The following is a 16,773-nucleotide window of genomic DNA, read 5'->3' as shown; positions in this document are numbered from 1 at the left end:
ACCCTTGCTCGCTCACACATTTTTTTGAAAAATTATGATAAAACAACTTGCCCTCACCGAAATATCATCGGGGCATGCGAGGCCGGCAATAAGACGTCCAAACAAAAACATTGGATAAAAATTTGTTGCGCCGAACATTTTATTTGAAACATTGGTTTAAACCTGAAATGTACCAAACATATTAATCGGTCAAAGTGATATAATAGTTGGTCAACGCCGTATCGAACGCTTATAGTCCCTACTATGCCAGAGGCAGGGACTAATAATAGTACCTAAAAAGATATGTAACATTGTAAAACATCAATATAACTAAATTTATAAATAACACCGTAATATTTTTTTTATATTTATCTTTGATTTAAGAATTCAAGTAAATTTTCAATATAATTTAATTAATAAATTATTATACTTTAACAAATTAAAATTTTACTAATAACCTAATTATAATTTATAATACTTTAACTAATTAAATTTTTACTAATAAACCTATCTATAGTTTTATAATTTAATAAGTAATTTATGTCTTTAATTTTCTTTCCTGATGAAGAGACAACCAACTCCAATTTTATAATCATGGCATCTTTCATAATTATTATGCACGATTATTTTTAACTTCCATATGAGCTTAACTTATTAATGACATTAAGGGGTTATTTATTATTGTGATAATTATATTAGCTATATATAAGATTGAAATATAAATTTTTGTTTATATTTTGGCAGTGTAATTAGTGAAAAGGGTTAATAGTATGATATATATTCGGAAAATTAGAATAGATTTGATTATAAGTTGGTCAATCTAAAAGAAAGTGTTTTTCATTTTCAACCCTCTTAGTATAGCACACGTGACTAGTTCTTCCTTTTCATGCTCTTTTGGAAATAGATCAATACTCAATTGCACTATAAAGTTCATGAAAATTAGCTCTTATTTTAGAAATGTTCATCTTATTCCTAACACCAGTCAACACAATAAATAATTATGGTTTTCAAGATTAAGATTGATCACTTCCATATAATATCTTAGTTTCAGTTTCCTCTATAACTCTTTATTCCTCCATAATTTTTCCTTAACTTTAGAAATAATAATATATCACTTACAAAATAAAATTTATTATCTTTAACTAAGTCTTAGTACTTTGAATAAATTGTGTGTAATTCCATAAAAGCTTAATACAAATTTGATATAAAACATTAAAAAATTCAATATTAATAATTAAAAAATATTTATGTTGATTATAAAGAAAATATTTTAAAATTAATTTTATTTTAAAAAATGAAAATAAAATATTTTCTATAAAATAGAAATGCACTTGAAGAAGATGTCCAACTCCTTCCTTAATTACATAAAAATGATATAAAATATTAAAAAATTTTTTTAATATTAATATAAATAAAATATATCAATGTCCACCTTAATATACAGCTTGAGTGGGCCTAATGGTTAAGAGCATGTGTTTCCTTCTAAGAGGTCACAGGTTCAAAACCAGAGGGGGGTAGAGTATGTATGCCTTCGTAGACTTAGCAGTCAAAATCGCTGCGCGGAGGTGGGTCCGTCCCTTGTCCCACAAACAAGGGGGTCTCATACACCAATTTGGTGTCTGGCTTGGCTGTGACCTTAAAAATAGATATTATTATTATTATTATTATAAAATATTTTAATATCATTTATTTATATATAATAATCCAAATAAAACATAAATTTGATTCTCTTAATAAATATTAAGATGAATTAATTCGATACAAGGTAATCATTTAATACTTTTAAAAGATTTTTTTTAATATTCCGTCAATTTAAAGTTAAGAGGAAAGGTTTCTCGGGCAATTCAAATCTCTTCCAAATCTATAATTTTAATTAATTGTTATTAGCATTATAATATTAAATAAATTTACTGAATTGTTATTAATATTATAATATTAAATATTTATTTGATATCTCTGAAAGATTTGATAACATGAAGAGCAAGAAATTAGATTGTATTAGAAGAAATTTCCATGCATGTTCATTTATGATTTTATAATTCAATGTAGTATTGATTTCTACAAGCCTTTTATGAATATTCTTAGCTGAAACACTAAACTATTTCTGTTCCTTGACTTCTGACTTTTCAACGAATTTCCAACGTAGGAGGAATAAATTTTGGGAGTTGTCTCTAATATGATTTTTTGGAGATTTCGGTGACGGAATCCGGCGGAAGAAATTGAGGTTAAATCTTGATTTGTTACAGTTAAAATGGTTTTTTAACTGTATATTTGGATTCAGCACCCTCGAAAACTGCTGGGACGCTTTCATTGTGCAAAAACTAGCTATCAAACTTAAGATTCCAATAAATTCCTGCCGGATTTCGACCGGAAAAACCCGCCGGGAAAGCTTTAAAAAAATTAGCGTTATAGACAACTGCTAAATTTTGTGGAACCGGGTGTCTGCATTTATTAGGTCCGGCGCATTTAATGGGGGTGATATTCCATTTTTTATACCTCTAAAGACCGATAATGCCGGAGGCGGCCAATATTTCCCCGTCGTTTCGCCATCAAAGATCAGCGATAATGGCGGAGGCGGCCAATATTTCGCTGTCGTTTGGCCTTGAAAGGGCAGCGATAATGGCGGAGGCGACCAATATTTCCCTGTCGTTTCGCCTTGAAAGGGCAGCGATAATGGCGGAGGCGGCCAATATTTCCCTGTCGCTTCACCTTGAAAGGGCAGCGATAATGGCGGAGGCGGCCAATATTTCCCTGTCGTTTCGCTGTCAAAGGTCACCGATAATGGCGGAGACGGATAATATTTCCCTGTCGTTTCGCCGTAAAACGTCAGCGCTGCTTTGATAGCCCACCAATTTGCCCCGACGTTCCTCCTTCCGTCCCGTTGTGCGCCTTTGACAGCCCAGTATATTCCACGCACATTCTTCCTGCTCTCGTCCCGCTTGAAGGGCTCCCATCGGCCGTCAATTTGGTGTCACCTTCCGTTTCACTCTTCTATCCTCGTCTTTGCAAAAGCATAAAGGCGTGGAATTTACTCCACCCATAGTGCTATATTTGATTTTTGTTTTTAAATTTAGTTATATAATATAGGTACGAAACGAAAATATTTTTAAGTTACATCTTTTCAATGTTAAATGTTTCGGACAAGAAATTCCGTACATCTTTTCAATGTTAAATGTTTCGGACAAGAAATTCCGTCCTCCGATTGCTGGTATTTGATTTTTATTTTTTAATTTGATGCATATAAGTTTGAAAATTGAATTATTTTATTTTTTATTTTGATAAAAGATAATACAGAGATATAATTATAATTCGGTAGTCATATAAGGGTGGCACAAGTTAGAGGGGTTATTTTTGTTTCGATAAAAAAATAGTTTTGTTTGGTGCATGCAATTAATAATTAAGTTGAATATCTAGTTTTTTTTAAGAGGGATTAGAATTAGTAATAGCCAAAAAAATCTCAAAAATAAATGTTTGGAGATTCATTGATTGTTATTTGACAGATGTTGAAAGTAAAGGATCACAAAATTATGTTCTCTTTCCAATATTGTGTGCCACAACTATAATGATTTGAGCAAATTAAATTCTTTCATGTGCTTAGTCATTTGAATTTAACTACTCATTCATTAGCAAATCAAAAAACTATGGGTCCTTGGAAATTGATAGAAGGTTGATTATAAACTCTCTCTTACTATGGATATAATGGGAAAATCCCACAAGCATAATACAATACATAAATACACTATGAGTTGAATACAAGGCCAAATACTTAAGGAAGGAAGTTGCATGTCTGATTAAATGTGAACCAAGTGGACTCAAACATGCACACTAGTGCTTGCAATGAAAGTTTGGCAACCCATATTAATTTCACAACCTCGAAGACTAGCAATATGGTGGCCATGTCTAAATTGATATAACATAGCAGTTGCTCAGATCTTCGTGCACACATTAGTGGCACCAAAGTTTATTAATTCAAGTCGGGAATGGGGTTGTCAATGTGGGAAGGGCCTCGACTTTGTTAATACATTCGATTCCTTGCATAATGAAATTACCCGCACTCTCCCTCCATATCATTTGCAATTTAACCCATGCTCAAAGCAATCTAGATATGGATTTGGCAATCTCATGATTAAATGCATTAGGGTGGTGGATCAGAGATATAGTAGGATATAATAGGATGGGCATTTCTCATACCTACACAATGCAATGTTATGTTGCTGAGTGATTTTGACAGAGAGTCCTGGTGGATATTAAGAAATGGATTAACCTTGTCGCTCGGTGTTATTCACATTCGAGCACGCATTGTATCAAAATTAAGAGCCCAAAAAAGTGAGCCACAGAGTGGATTTGTAGGAGTAGGGAAATAGAGATCTCCTATGGTGGACCGTGGACCATCTACCTATTGGAATGAGTAGGAAAAATTGAACCAACTCTTGGAAAGGATCTTAGAAGTAGTGGAGGGGATGTTGAATGTTTTGCTGCAAAGGAATGCAATTAAGGAGAAGGAAAGGAAAACATACCAATTGTTAATGGACACTAAACATGCAATGTTGTAGAGTCAAATGGAGAAGTTCCAAGCTGAAGTGCGAACAAAATTCGCAGCAATGGATGTCAAATTGGTAGAGGCTGAAGAGAATTACAATAGTGGAGCTCAATTTACCTTGGAGTGAAGGACCAACAAAGAAAAATGCTAAGAGAGCCCACGGGGCAACAACAACAGGACAAGGTTGACAATTTGAATTGCAAGGAGAAGCTAGAAAGGTAGGGTTGTTAGTAGCCAAAATTTTACTATGTGTTGAAACCTTTTGATGTTATGTAGGTATATACTACTCTTAGGAGTTTTTGCAAATATTATAGTGGGAACTTGTTTAGAATATCTACAAAAAAGTGCCATAAGCATAAGCTAGAAATATTTTGGTCTTTTTGAATATAGTAACAATGTGGAGCATGGGGGGCTTTGTAAGGGTTCTGACCAAGAAACCAAGATTTTTTATTAATATCAAATCACCGCCCATTCTTTTGACAAAAAAAACTAGCATAGATATATAAAGGAAATGACTAGTAAATGCTATTAAGTATCCAGGGTAAATTAAAGAATCTTCCATATATTCAATGCAAATGATAATAGGTGTAGGGATCTTATGGAGAGTCTCCCTTAATGAGCATAAACTTTAGACTTCATCATTATTAACCTGTCTATCATAATACTGTCATGTATCAGCATAATTGTTAGATCATGAAATCAAACTATATTAAGTTCTAAAACATATATCCATCATGGAAATAACACATTAGCAATAGCTACTTCATCATAACTTATGAACACGACATCATTAAATTTCATCAAGGGTTAAAGTCATATGATTAGGACAATTGACAGGTGTATCATCAAAGATCATGAATACAATATCACTTACATAGCTTAGTCCATCAAATCAAGGCATCCAAATTTACTACATTGTCAAAATTAATAAGCCAAGGCCAACAAGGGGATGTTGAGCAACAATATTATTGTTACACTTCTATCATCATGGTTATCATGCTTTCCACAAGCATTAATAATAGTATCAAGTCACTATATCAAAAACAATGTATCTATCTTGCATCATGAAATCTAGAAATTCATCATGTAAGATACTTTTCCAAGTATACCAATATACCAAAAATCAATGTTTCTAAGTAGCTTTCCTATGACTTAATAAAAGGTAAGATACTTGTCCAATACCAAGTGCACCATCTCATAATAAGTACCATGAATGAAACTTACTTTCATATGCATGCATGAGTCAGTTTTGAAAGTGATATTCTCATCATACTTTAGGGCTTACCTGGCCATCAATATTGCAGCTGAAACATTGAAGCAATATATCATACGTACTTTGTAGTATTCAAATGCATGTGCACCTTCTTATTTGACTTAGGTCGTTGTAGCACTTTGCTTTCCTTTCATCAAGTGCCTCTTTTCCTTTTCCAACACTAGTTCTTCTTTTCCTGTACTAGCCACGATCCGCAAGAAGGATTCACTTATCACAACTCATCAGGAGGTTAGAAGTATCCAAATACTCAAATATACATTCAAGAAGTATAAGTAATAATCAAAGCAATAAACTAAATTAGGAATAGAATCACAAAGAGGTAACATAAATCTAAAAGGTACTTATCTTAATGAAAGGTGAGTTCTTCCTCTTGAACCAACCTTCAAGAGTCATGAATGCTCATTGACCGTATAACATTGATGCCTTGAATCAATCCATTCATCAACTTCAACAATAATTAGGCCTAGTTGAGACTATCCCATCAAAGGCTAAATCAAACCTATTACAGTTACTTGAACATCCTGCCACTACTCATGCTAGGGTTTCTACAATACATTTCTCAAATCTTTTGTCATAATCCAGGGTTTCTTCCAAACCCTATCCTGATAATATCCATCAAACCCTAATAACTAAATTGCCTATGGTTACCTTCAAACCCTAGTATTCTTTTTGGTCTCCACCATCTTATGTTGTTTCCATCAATGGTCTCTTCTTAGGGGTCATTTGAATGGCTTTTCTTTAGCCCACCTCTAATACCATGTTAATTTTTCTTAGGGATAAATTTTTCTTTGCTTTGATAATTGCATTTCATTATTTCTGTATAAATTCATCCCACAACAACTTAACATTACTCATATTTACATCATTATTTAGCAACATATGCAACTATATAGAAAGAAAAATATCGTCATCAATGCAACAAAACATAAAGAAACAATAGGAGAAAAGAATTCACACATAGAGACATTAAGTTTGGTTGGAGACGAGGGAAAAACCACTTTGGGGAAAACCTTTCAAATTCTTCTTCTTATTAGATTGTCATTGAATGATTCAAGAAAAGAGAGTACAATGATCCAAATTAGCAACCATAAACCTTTTTAGCAAAATAAACTAAAAAATATCCATGAGATGAACCCAACAATGCTAATACTAAAAAACCTTACTTCAAAAGCATGCAATCAACTGTAACTATTTGCGGTTAAATGTCGAACCTATCTACGGTTAAATGTCGAACCTATCTACGGTTAAATGTCGAACCCTGTGGTCAACGAGTGGAATATGTGCTCAACTCATAAAACCAAACCCTAGGTCCCATTGCTGAAAGGATTCAAGCACATGGATGAGCCAACCTATGTGCTCTTGTAGTTGAAAATTGTTTGTTACAAGCCTATGGTTATGACCCATAAATAAATTTTTTATGATAATTATAAAAAATATTTCAAAATCAACTTTTTTATATATAGATATTTATAAAGATATATACTTCAACAAAATACAAAATGCCCTCCCTAGTTACATGGATTTTACCCATAGCATTCAAAATTAATATTAAAATGAAAACATATGAATAAAATATTTTAGTGTTTACCTCAATTAAAATATTCAATATTAATCAATATATATGAGAAAATTAAACATAAATTTGAATTTGTTTTAATTTTGGAAATCAAAGGTTAAGATGAATGAAATTCACAAAGATAGAGTTTTAAATTTTACACTATTAAAAACAATATACAATTCTAAAAAATTGAATTTTTATTTTTGTTTTTCGTTGGATTTTTTTTTTAAGGATGGTTCACAGATATTGGATGGTCATGGTCGTTACATCCACGGGAAAAATCCATCGAGGGAGATCAACCCGAAGGGATCTACCCTTCCCTACCGGCCGGCGTAACTCCATGGAGTCGAAGAAATTTGACACTGTGACCTCCCAACTCGCGAGAAACTTAGCAACGCAAACTCGACCAACTAAAATAACCCTGAAACTAATTCTCCTCAAACTCAAATTTATAATTTTAATTGATAATTATTAATATTATATATTTTTTTCATATCTTTATGAGATTTAATAACATTCTCGTTTCCGAAAACGACACAACATGAACAGATTGTATTAAAAGAAATTTCCACGCACTTATTTGTAACTTCCATGAACGTTCACGTATAATTGAATGTACTATTGTGCGACTCTTTAAAGTAGCTTTTTATGAAAAGTTTTAAGTGTGTAAAAACCTACCTCACATAACTCTTTTTTCCCTTAATTTATAACCAACCACGCACGCACCAAACAAGTTGTGGAAACAGTGAACCATCTTTGTTCCTTGACCTCTGACTTTTCAATAGCAGATATATGTAAAAACATTCCTCACATAACTGTTTTTTTCCCTTAATTTATAACCACGCACACACCGGGCACTCTCCTCCAAAGAACTTGCGCTCTATCAATTTCACGTTGTTTCTTTAGCCTTTCCCTTATCATTTCCATGGTGTTTCTCGATCTTCCGATTTTCCCGATGATTTTATGAATGTCTAATTTAATAGATGATATATATATAGAAATATTTTTTGATAAATATAGAAATATGGTGTTTCTTGATCTTACCATTTTCGGGTTGTGTTTTTGAACGTCTAATTTAATTTAATAGATTATATATATATAAATCTTTTTGATAAATATAATAACATGACGAATCTCCAATGTCTGCATCTAAGCTGAGCTGCGACGCATTCAATGGAGGTGGTATTCTATTACATCTACAGTACTATAACGCGCGACCCTGTTATTTCTCTGTCGTTTCCAAAATATGATTTAAATACGATGATGATGTCTAATTTAGTATATGATGATGATGTCTAATTTTTCTGTATCTAAGCTGAGGTGCGACGCATTCAATGGAGGTGGTATTCTATTACATCTACAGTACTATAACGCGCGACCCTGTTATTTCTCTGTCGTTTCCACGTGAACGTTAGTAGTAGTCGATTGTTTTTTAAGTTATTCTGTTAATATTTTAATAATTTTAGTATAGATTTTTGTAAATTTAAATATAATTGTCAAATTTCAAAATCTTTAGTAACTAAAAGATTTATTTTTGATAATCATTTTTATGTAAAAACATGATTTAAATACTATTGTAAAATCTATTTATTTATTTTAACCGAAATTCCAAACATTTTTTACAATTCACTTGTCCGAAGGGTTAGCACTACGCGTGCAGCCCACGGTCCACCCATTTCCTCCTGACGTCCCGTTTTGCGCTTTTGACGGCCCAGTATATTCCACGCACATTCCTCCTGCTATAAAAGACCCCATCCACTTTCAATTTAGTGTCACCTTCCTTTTCACTTATTCCATCCTTGGCCTCTCCATATCTTACGCAATGGAGAATCCTGAAATCTCTGCAACAGGGGGGTGGTGGGTACACGCCATTCCTTTTTTCACAAGGATTGGAGTACGTGATTATTTTTCACATTCCAATGCGCATGTTTTTTCATGGGATCTATGGCCTCTCTATATGGCACTGCTCATCTCTGCTGTTTGCGCTCATATGGTCTCTTGGTTCCGCCCTGGATGCTGTGCATGGGATGCGAGACACAAGAAAGGCACCGCAATTCCTGGCCCCAAAGGATGGCCGATAATCGGAAGCCTCATGGACATGAGCGTCGGCCTGGCTCACCGAAAGCTTGAGTATCTGGCTCGTCTCCATGGCGCCAAGAAACTCATGGCGTTTAGCTTGGGCTCAACGCCAGCAGTGATTACATCGGATCCTGACGTGGCCAGAGACTTGCTCGGCTCCCCTCACTTTGCAGACCGACCGCTCAAACAATCCGCGCAGCAGTTAATGTTCGGCAGGGCGATGGGATTCGCGCCTAATGGTGATTATTGGCGACTCCTGCGAAGAATTTCTGCTACTCATCTCTTCTCTCCACGCCGAATTGCGGCGCATGAGGTCGGTCGTCAGGCGGACTCCATGACAATGCTTTCCGACATTCGACACGAATCTATTATCAACGGTGGTGCCGTCCAGCTTCGACGACACGTTCAGAAAGCTTCACTCAATAATATAATGGGAAGTGTCTTTGGTCAACGGTCCTTCGATGTTCAGACTCACAAGATTCTTGGCGAGATGGTCAACGAGGGCTTCGAGCTCCTTGGAGCATTCAACTGGGCTGACCATCTGCCATGGCTACGAGTGTTCGATCCACTCAGAATTCACAGCCGCTGCGCTCGCCTTGTCCCGCGTGTTACATCTTTTGTCAAAAACATCATCGAGGAGCACCGACAGAGGGACGACGCGGCTGACCTAGACTTTGTCGATGTCCTCCTTTCTCTCCAAGGAGAAGACAAGCTCGACGACGACGACATGATTGCAGTTCTATGGGTATCATGACTAAAAACTTTACTATTCTTTCGATAAATTTACAGTTTCAATTTTAAATTTCTTTTGGTCCAATCACTGAGAGTGGAAGTGGGTCTCAAATAAAGAGTCTTATTCATTAAATTGGTGTTTTTTTTTTTTTTTTTTGTGTATTCTGTCTTGACGGTGAACTTACAATTAGATAATAATAATAATAATTTGACATCTGTATAGGAAATGATCTTCCGCGGCACAGACACAACCGCTTTGCTTACAGAATGGACAATGGCAGAGCTGTTGGTGAACCCACAAGTGCAGGGCAAAGCTCACGCCGAGCTCGACGCGGTTGTCGGGCGCAACAGAAACGTAAGGGAGGACGACATCGAGAAGCTCCCGTATCTTCAAGCGGTGGTGAAAGAGTCTCTGAGAATGCATCCGCCGGGGCCTCTCTTATCATGGGCCCGCCTCTGCACGGAGGATTGGCACATGGAAAACGGGATGTGCGTTCCGGCGGGAACGACAGCAATGGTGAACATGTGGTCCATTACCCACGACCCGGAGATCTGGGAACGTCCACATCAGTTCCGTCCAGAGAGGTTCCTCCTGTCTGAAGGTGGACAACATGTAGATGTACGAGGAAACGACTTACGGCTTGCGCCTTTTGGTTCAGGTCGGCGAGTGTGCCCGGGTAAGGCTCTCGGCCTCAGGACGGTTCACCTGTGGATGGCTCAATTGCTTCATAATTTCACATGGTTGCCTTCTCCTGACCATCCGGTGGACCTCACCGAGATGCTTAAACTATCATGCGAAATGGCAACGCCCCTTACAGCCATGCCCCTGAGTAGGATCCCTGTTGGTTCCACTTAACAACCACCCAGCTCTCCCTCCACCCAGCTCTCCCTCTGTGATTCAGACTCCTCGTCTTTGTCATTTGCTGCTTTTTAAACTCTCTCACATGTAGAGTCATAATAGTACAATTCCCTAATTACAGCCATAATAGCATAATTCCCTAATTACACCCACCACGTTACATACAAAAACAGCTTCCAGTAATTTTCTTTTCAGTCGTTAAATATACGACATACATGCCATACTGTAATCCATTTCGAATATAAGACATACATGCCATACTGTTATCCATTTCGATTTTGTACAGGTAATTGTAAATATATTATCTTTCCCTAAACTTTGGTCAAACTTCCCTCAAATGCGTGGATTTCTGTTCAGTGCCATATTTGATTTTTGTTTTCAATATTACTTAGATAATATGTAAATATATTACCATTCCCTAATCTTTGGAAAAACTTACATCAAATGCGTGGATTTCTGTGCATTGCTGTATTTGATTTTTGTTTTCAATTTTACTTAGATATTACTTTTATTAGCCAGAAATATTTTCTCTTTAATTTATAACTTTTAAATGGTAAATGTTTTATACTACAAATTTCGTACTCCGATATTGCCGGTATTTGGTTTCTATTTTTAGTTCACCTCTATATCTACGAAACGATTATTTCATTTTCTACTTTGGTAGAAACATAATTATAATTAATACTAAAGTTTATAGTTGGAGGAAGGTATGTGGAAGAATAGGTTTTTCCCTCATACCTATCAACCTTCAATATTGGTGAACGAATGTCCCTCATCACTCATTTCATTAATTGAAATGAGCATCCCTCTATTTAATTTCACTTTGTCTATATTATGGTTGTACTTTTTTATGAACCACCTTTTAATGATACACGTTTTCATTTGCCTATTTCTCTTACCATAGTAACATTTAGGTAAAGGTAAGTAGATAATGTAGAATTTATGTTTTGAGTTGTTTATTTAAACCATAATTATTTAAATAATAATTAGTAGATGTTATATAGTAAGTTAATGTTTGGTTTATTACTTTTACGTGTTGTTAGTTGGATAAGGATAAAATGATATTCAATAAACAAAATGAAAAATCAATAAGCTTGTCATTAACTTAATGCATTTTGGTTAATATTTTCTTTTTCAAAATAATAAGCTATTTATCTTGTCCTTACCTTCACAATTCTCCACAAAACCCAATCTTGTGTTATGAGGTGAAACGTGTGGTGAGGTAATCTATACTCTCACTTCCTCCTTGCACTCTCATGAGAGCATCCAAGAGAGTGATTTTATGGATTAATTTTTCTAGGGTGGTAGCTGGAGGGTGTATTTTTGTATCTACTTTACCTAGCACTTAGAATCAATAAGAGAAAGGTATTGTTCCTATGCATTAATGTTTTAATGCATTCATCTTAATCATTGATGTTCCAATGTAATGTATTATTATGGAGAGTCTCATTTACCAATGTAAGTGTGAGTTGTAATCACATGAGTGTCATTATCATCACAATTATAATAAGTTATCTTATTGTTCTATATATAAGAATATCTTGCATTAATAAAGATCTAATAAATTTCTCTTCAGAAAAAATTGTCTTCCTTATCTTAATGTTTCTACATTTTTATTGGAACCAATGATGAAATCTCGCTTGCCTTCCATACTCTTTTTCCTTTCTACTTTATAGTAATATATTTTAATATAATTATAAAATAACAAAAATATTTTTACATGACTTTTGATATACTTTATTACTATTTATTTACATTTTAACTAATGTTATAATCAATTCTTTTGTTATATATATTCATTTATTTATATATTTTTATATCTTTAACATATTTTTGGACAATCACATTATTGAAGTGGTTGATAAAAATATATTAGTATGAATTTCTATATTTTGAAATTAATGATGTCTATTGGGATATGAAAAGCGGAAGGCGATACCATTTTATTAATGTAGTTGTGTTATTTGACAAATAGTGAATTATTATTAACATTAAACATAGTTAACTAAAATTATATGATTCTTATTAGCATTAAATATAATTAATTAAAATTATCAATATTTATTTATAAATAACTATGGTAATATAATTATAAGACAACAAAATTCAATTGAGACAATTTTTAATATATTTTATTAATATTTATTTACATTTTACTTGATACTCTAATAAATTTTCATATATATAAAAATATAATAAAAAAAACATTAATAATACAAAACAACATAGTTTATATAATAACATAACTTGTTTGGAAGATCTTCTCTCCCTATTTAACATGCAGCCATGCTCTGATTATTCAACTTGTCCTGAGGATGAACCAGGCTCGTTGGTTCGAAACGTGTTGACAAAAGTATTATAATGTGATTTCTGCTGAAAAATCTTTTCAAAAACTTGATATGGATCATAGAAGCTTAAATTCAACAACATATGACTCAATTTTTTTATTTTTCATACCCACCTTGATTTAATAATTTTTCCCAAACAAACCATAAAAATTAAACGATCATAGCTATGAAAACCAAATCAAGATTTTTTCCATGAAACTTTATAACAAACCATCAAAATTAAAATTAAAATATTGTAGCTATGAAAAGCAAATTAAACACTAATAACTATGAAAACCTCCTCTTACGATTGACCATGGATTTAAAAATTAAAATTAGTTTGAATATTTGGATTTATGAGCCATTTCACCTCGAAGTAAGGCAGAGGAATCTAGAGAAAATACCTGACTACCCTAATCCTTGGATTCCCTAGCCACTCTCTGAGCCATGGACTATTTATAGCTCTCTCAATCAGAATCAATCACTTATGAAGAAAGGACCCTTCAAGATATAAAGTAATATAATTATAATTATTGGATGTGTTAAAAAGAATTGTTCGACATCGGAAAGAGTTGTCATTCATCTCATTACTCATTAATAATAGTAACGTAGATAAAAGAAGGATGGTTTCTTAAAGAATATTTTTTAAAAAATTCATGGCAAAATTTACCGTCTTTATTAGAATGTACAGAAGTTGCAGATCTTGTCGTAAACCATTTATTTTGTGGTAGAGCAATATTTATAAAGATGTTCAATTTTGTAAAGAAGAAGATTAAAAAATTGCAATAGATTATGTGTAGAATTTTTCCTTCGTTCATAATCATTAAGGTAAATTTAGGTAAATTTATTATAATTTTATAATGACTCTTTGAGTCAGGCTTTTTTATTCCCTCTATTTTAACAGAGAGATCCAGTACATATTATATTTTGTTGAATATCTTTTTAAGATTATTAATTTATATTTAAAAAATAGTTTGATTAATATTTATAATATTTAAGAAGGAATTATTATATATTAAGTTGATTTATATTTAGTTAAATACTTTCCATATATATGTAAATAGAATATAGTATAAAGTCTTTTAAGAATATATGTATATATTCTTAATAAATTTGACATTTGTTGGATTCATTTTTTTATCTAGTTTTAATAAGGTTAAGTGAGATTAATTTCAATGTTGAATGGAAGAATTTTTTGTTTATTTGTGAGATGTAGAGTTACCAAGTTTATGTAAATTTAGTTAAAACTAGATACTCTATAAGATAGTTTTTAACTTTAGGTTCTTAAATATAATGGAATATACTCAATATTTTCTAAATATGCATGCATGAGTATATCAAGAATACACATACATGCATATTTAAAAAACAATGAGTATATCAAGAATCATGGTGATGAGGAAAAAAAAGTGTGGAAGGACCTTGCTATTGCCCTCTTTGTGTAAATGTAGAAGAATTGATGGAACATTTGCTCAATTATTGTTCGTTTACGGAAGGAGTGTGGGATTGAAATATCTATATTTTTGCTATTGGTAAATGGAAACAAGATGATTTAGTTAGTTGTTTGTCATGCTTGGTGCCTAACCATTGGATTTATTCTATGGAATGTGTGGAAGGAAAGAAATGCTCACATTTTCCAGGATCAGAAGAAGGTGATTTCAGTGATCAATGATTTGGTGATTCACAATATTCATGAAACTATTTTGGCTACTTCTTAGTTTATGGAAGATTGGAAGGTGGATGATCATGAGGCTTTGATACTCACTAGGTTGAATTTACATCAAAATATGACTACATTTATAGCTAAACATGATTAGATGGTGGTGCCTTCATCTAACTCCTCTTATGCCCCTCCTCCTACATGTTTTATTAAATTCATCTTCAATAGATCTTCTAAGGGAAACCTAGGAATTGTTGGGTTTGATGGTATTTTCCAAGATTCAAATAATAATTTACTACGTCTCTTTTCTCAAAGTTGTGGTTTTAGGAGCAATAATTTGGCAGATTTTTTCGCTGTGGAGGAGGGTATTTTGATACCCATTCATGAGAACTATCTTCTACTACAAGTTGATGGGGATTCCCAAGTGGTGATCAAGTGTATCCAACACCTACTTAATGGGAAACCTCTAGGGAAAATTGTATGGAGTTTGTGTTTGAAGGGTGTTGTTGGGTGAATTAGTGCATTGTTTCCAAAGGTGGATTATTTACTAGCCTCCCATACCAAGCGAGTTTGGAATATGGTGATTGATTTCCTAGTGAATTTAAGTTGTAGATCTAGACAAATGGTGTTCGATGATGTTTGGCCTCCTTCCATTTTAAGTGGGGATATCTAGCAAACCCAAGCTTTGTTCGGTAATGATAACCTCTCCCCCAATGGAGGTGTTATTACAAGTGCTAATGATGCCTCCCTATAAGGGGATACCTCTATACAACTGTCTCAAATATGTTATGGCATGTCAAAAGGTTGGTTGAGGGCATTGGAAGGTGTACGGAAAGTTTACTTGTTATAAATGTTGGCTTATGTCTTTGGGGTGGTGGAAGTACATACCCTGTGAGAAAGGAGGTGAGGATGCATCCTCACCCTCATTTACCTTTGATCGATTAGTGTTGTTGTTATTTGTGTATCTATTGCATGTGAGTGCAATTAGGTTTCTTTAGGAGTTTGCGTCCTTTGTCGGGAGGATGATAAGGCGTAAAGACATATTGTGTACCTTATTTTACTAATTGTCTTTAAATAATGCTACTCTGGTTATGCTCCATTGCCTCCTTGCATCTAGTAAGACTATTGTTTGGTTTGCTATTGTGTTGTACCTTTTCATTTGTTTTTTGTTGAGTTTATTAGGATGATATCTGGTGTATAATCTTGGTGAATTTGGTCTTCAACCTTGTTTTTTTTAGTTGTGCCTTTATATTTCATAGGGGTGTTATATTACTTGTAAAGTGTCGGCTCTGTTGGGTTTTAGCTAGTTTCTTTTCTAAGAACTCCTAGTTATTTATTATTGGGCATCCTTTCCTCTTATCTCAGGGATATCCTTTTATTTTGTTTCAATCCCAATTTGGGTAGGAAATTCTATACTATGGGGAGGGAAATTGGTCATGTTGTGAGTTTGGGTTCTAGTTTTTATAATTGTCTAGTTTAGTTATGGGGCTTTAGAGTCCTATGTTGTTTAGTTTTCCTAAATTTGATTATTTGCTTAAATTTGGCCCTCTTCCGTGGCGCCGGGGGGATGATTTATTGGTTTTGAGGTCAAGGGAGAAAGGTTTTTTGGTTTATCCATCCTCTTATTTTGCAGGTCATAATTCATGTCCCTTTTTAGTTTGCTCTCCTATTACATCCATCACTCCTTGGCATCAAATAATGATAAGTATGAGGGGTGGTATGGGTTATGTTGGCTATAAGTGAACATGGGCTTCTACATTTGAATA

General features: G+C 33.7%; 1 protein-coding gene across 1 annotated transcript; it reads left to right on the top strand.

The window, feature by feature from the left end:
- Nucleotides 1-9,203: 9,203 nt before the first annotated feature.
- Nucleotides 9,204-11,232, top strand: LOC149202933 (cytochrome P450 78A4-like). The gene is made up of 2 exons (XM_089400075.1): nucleotides 9,204-10,174; nucleotides 10,385-11,232. Exons 1-2 carry the CDS (start codon nucleotides 9,308-9,310, stop codon nucleotides 11,015-11,017), a joined length of 1,500 nt encoding a protein of 499 aa, XP_089256201.1. The 5' UTR covers nucleotides 9,204-9,307; the 3' UTR covers nucleotides 11,018-11,232.
- Nucleotides 11,233-16,773: the final 5,541 nt, after the last annotated feature.

Source organism: Pinus tabuliformis, chromosome 2_1 (genome assembly GCF_031772625.1).
Source record: "Pinus tabuliformis cultivar Carrire ecotype Pingquan chromosome 2_1, CPIR1, whole genome shotgun sequence".
NCBI lineage: Eukaryota > Viridiplantae > Streptophyta > Pinopsida > Pinales > Pinaceae > Pinus > Pinus tabuliformis.
The sequence above is the reverse complement of the archived record's forward strand: the minus strand, read 5'-3'. Positions and strand labels throughout refer to the sequence as shown.

Bases quoted from the DNA above. Each gene is read 5' to 3' on its own strand.
- LOC149202933 (XM_089400075.1), top strand. From the start codon at position 9,308: ATGGCACTGCTCATCTCTGCTGTTTGCGCTCATATGGTCTCTTGGTTC. The intron at 10,175-10,384 runs GTATCATGACTA...ACATCTGTATAG, and splicing joins ACATGATTGCAGTTCTATGG to GAAATGATCTTCCGCGGCAC.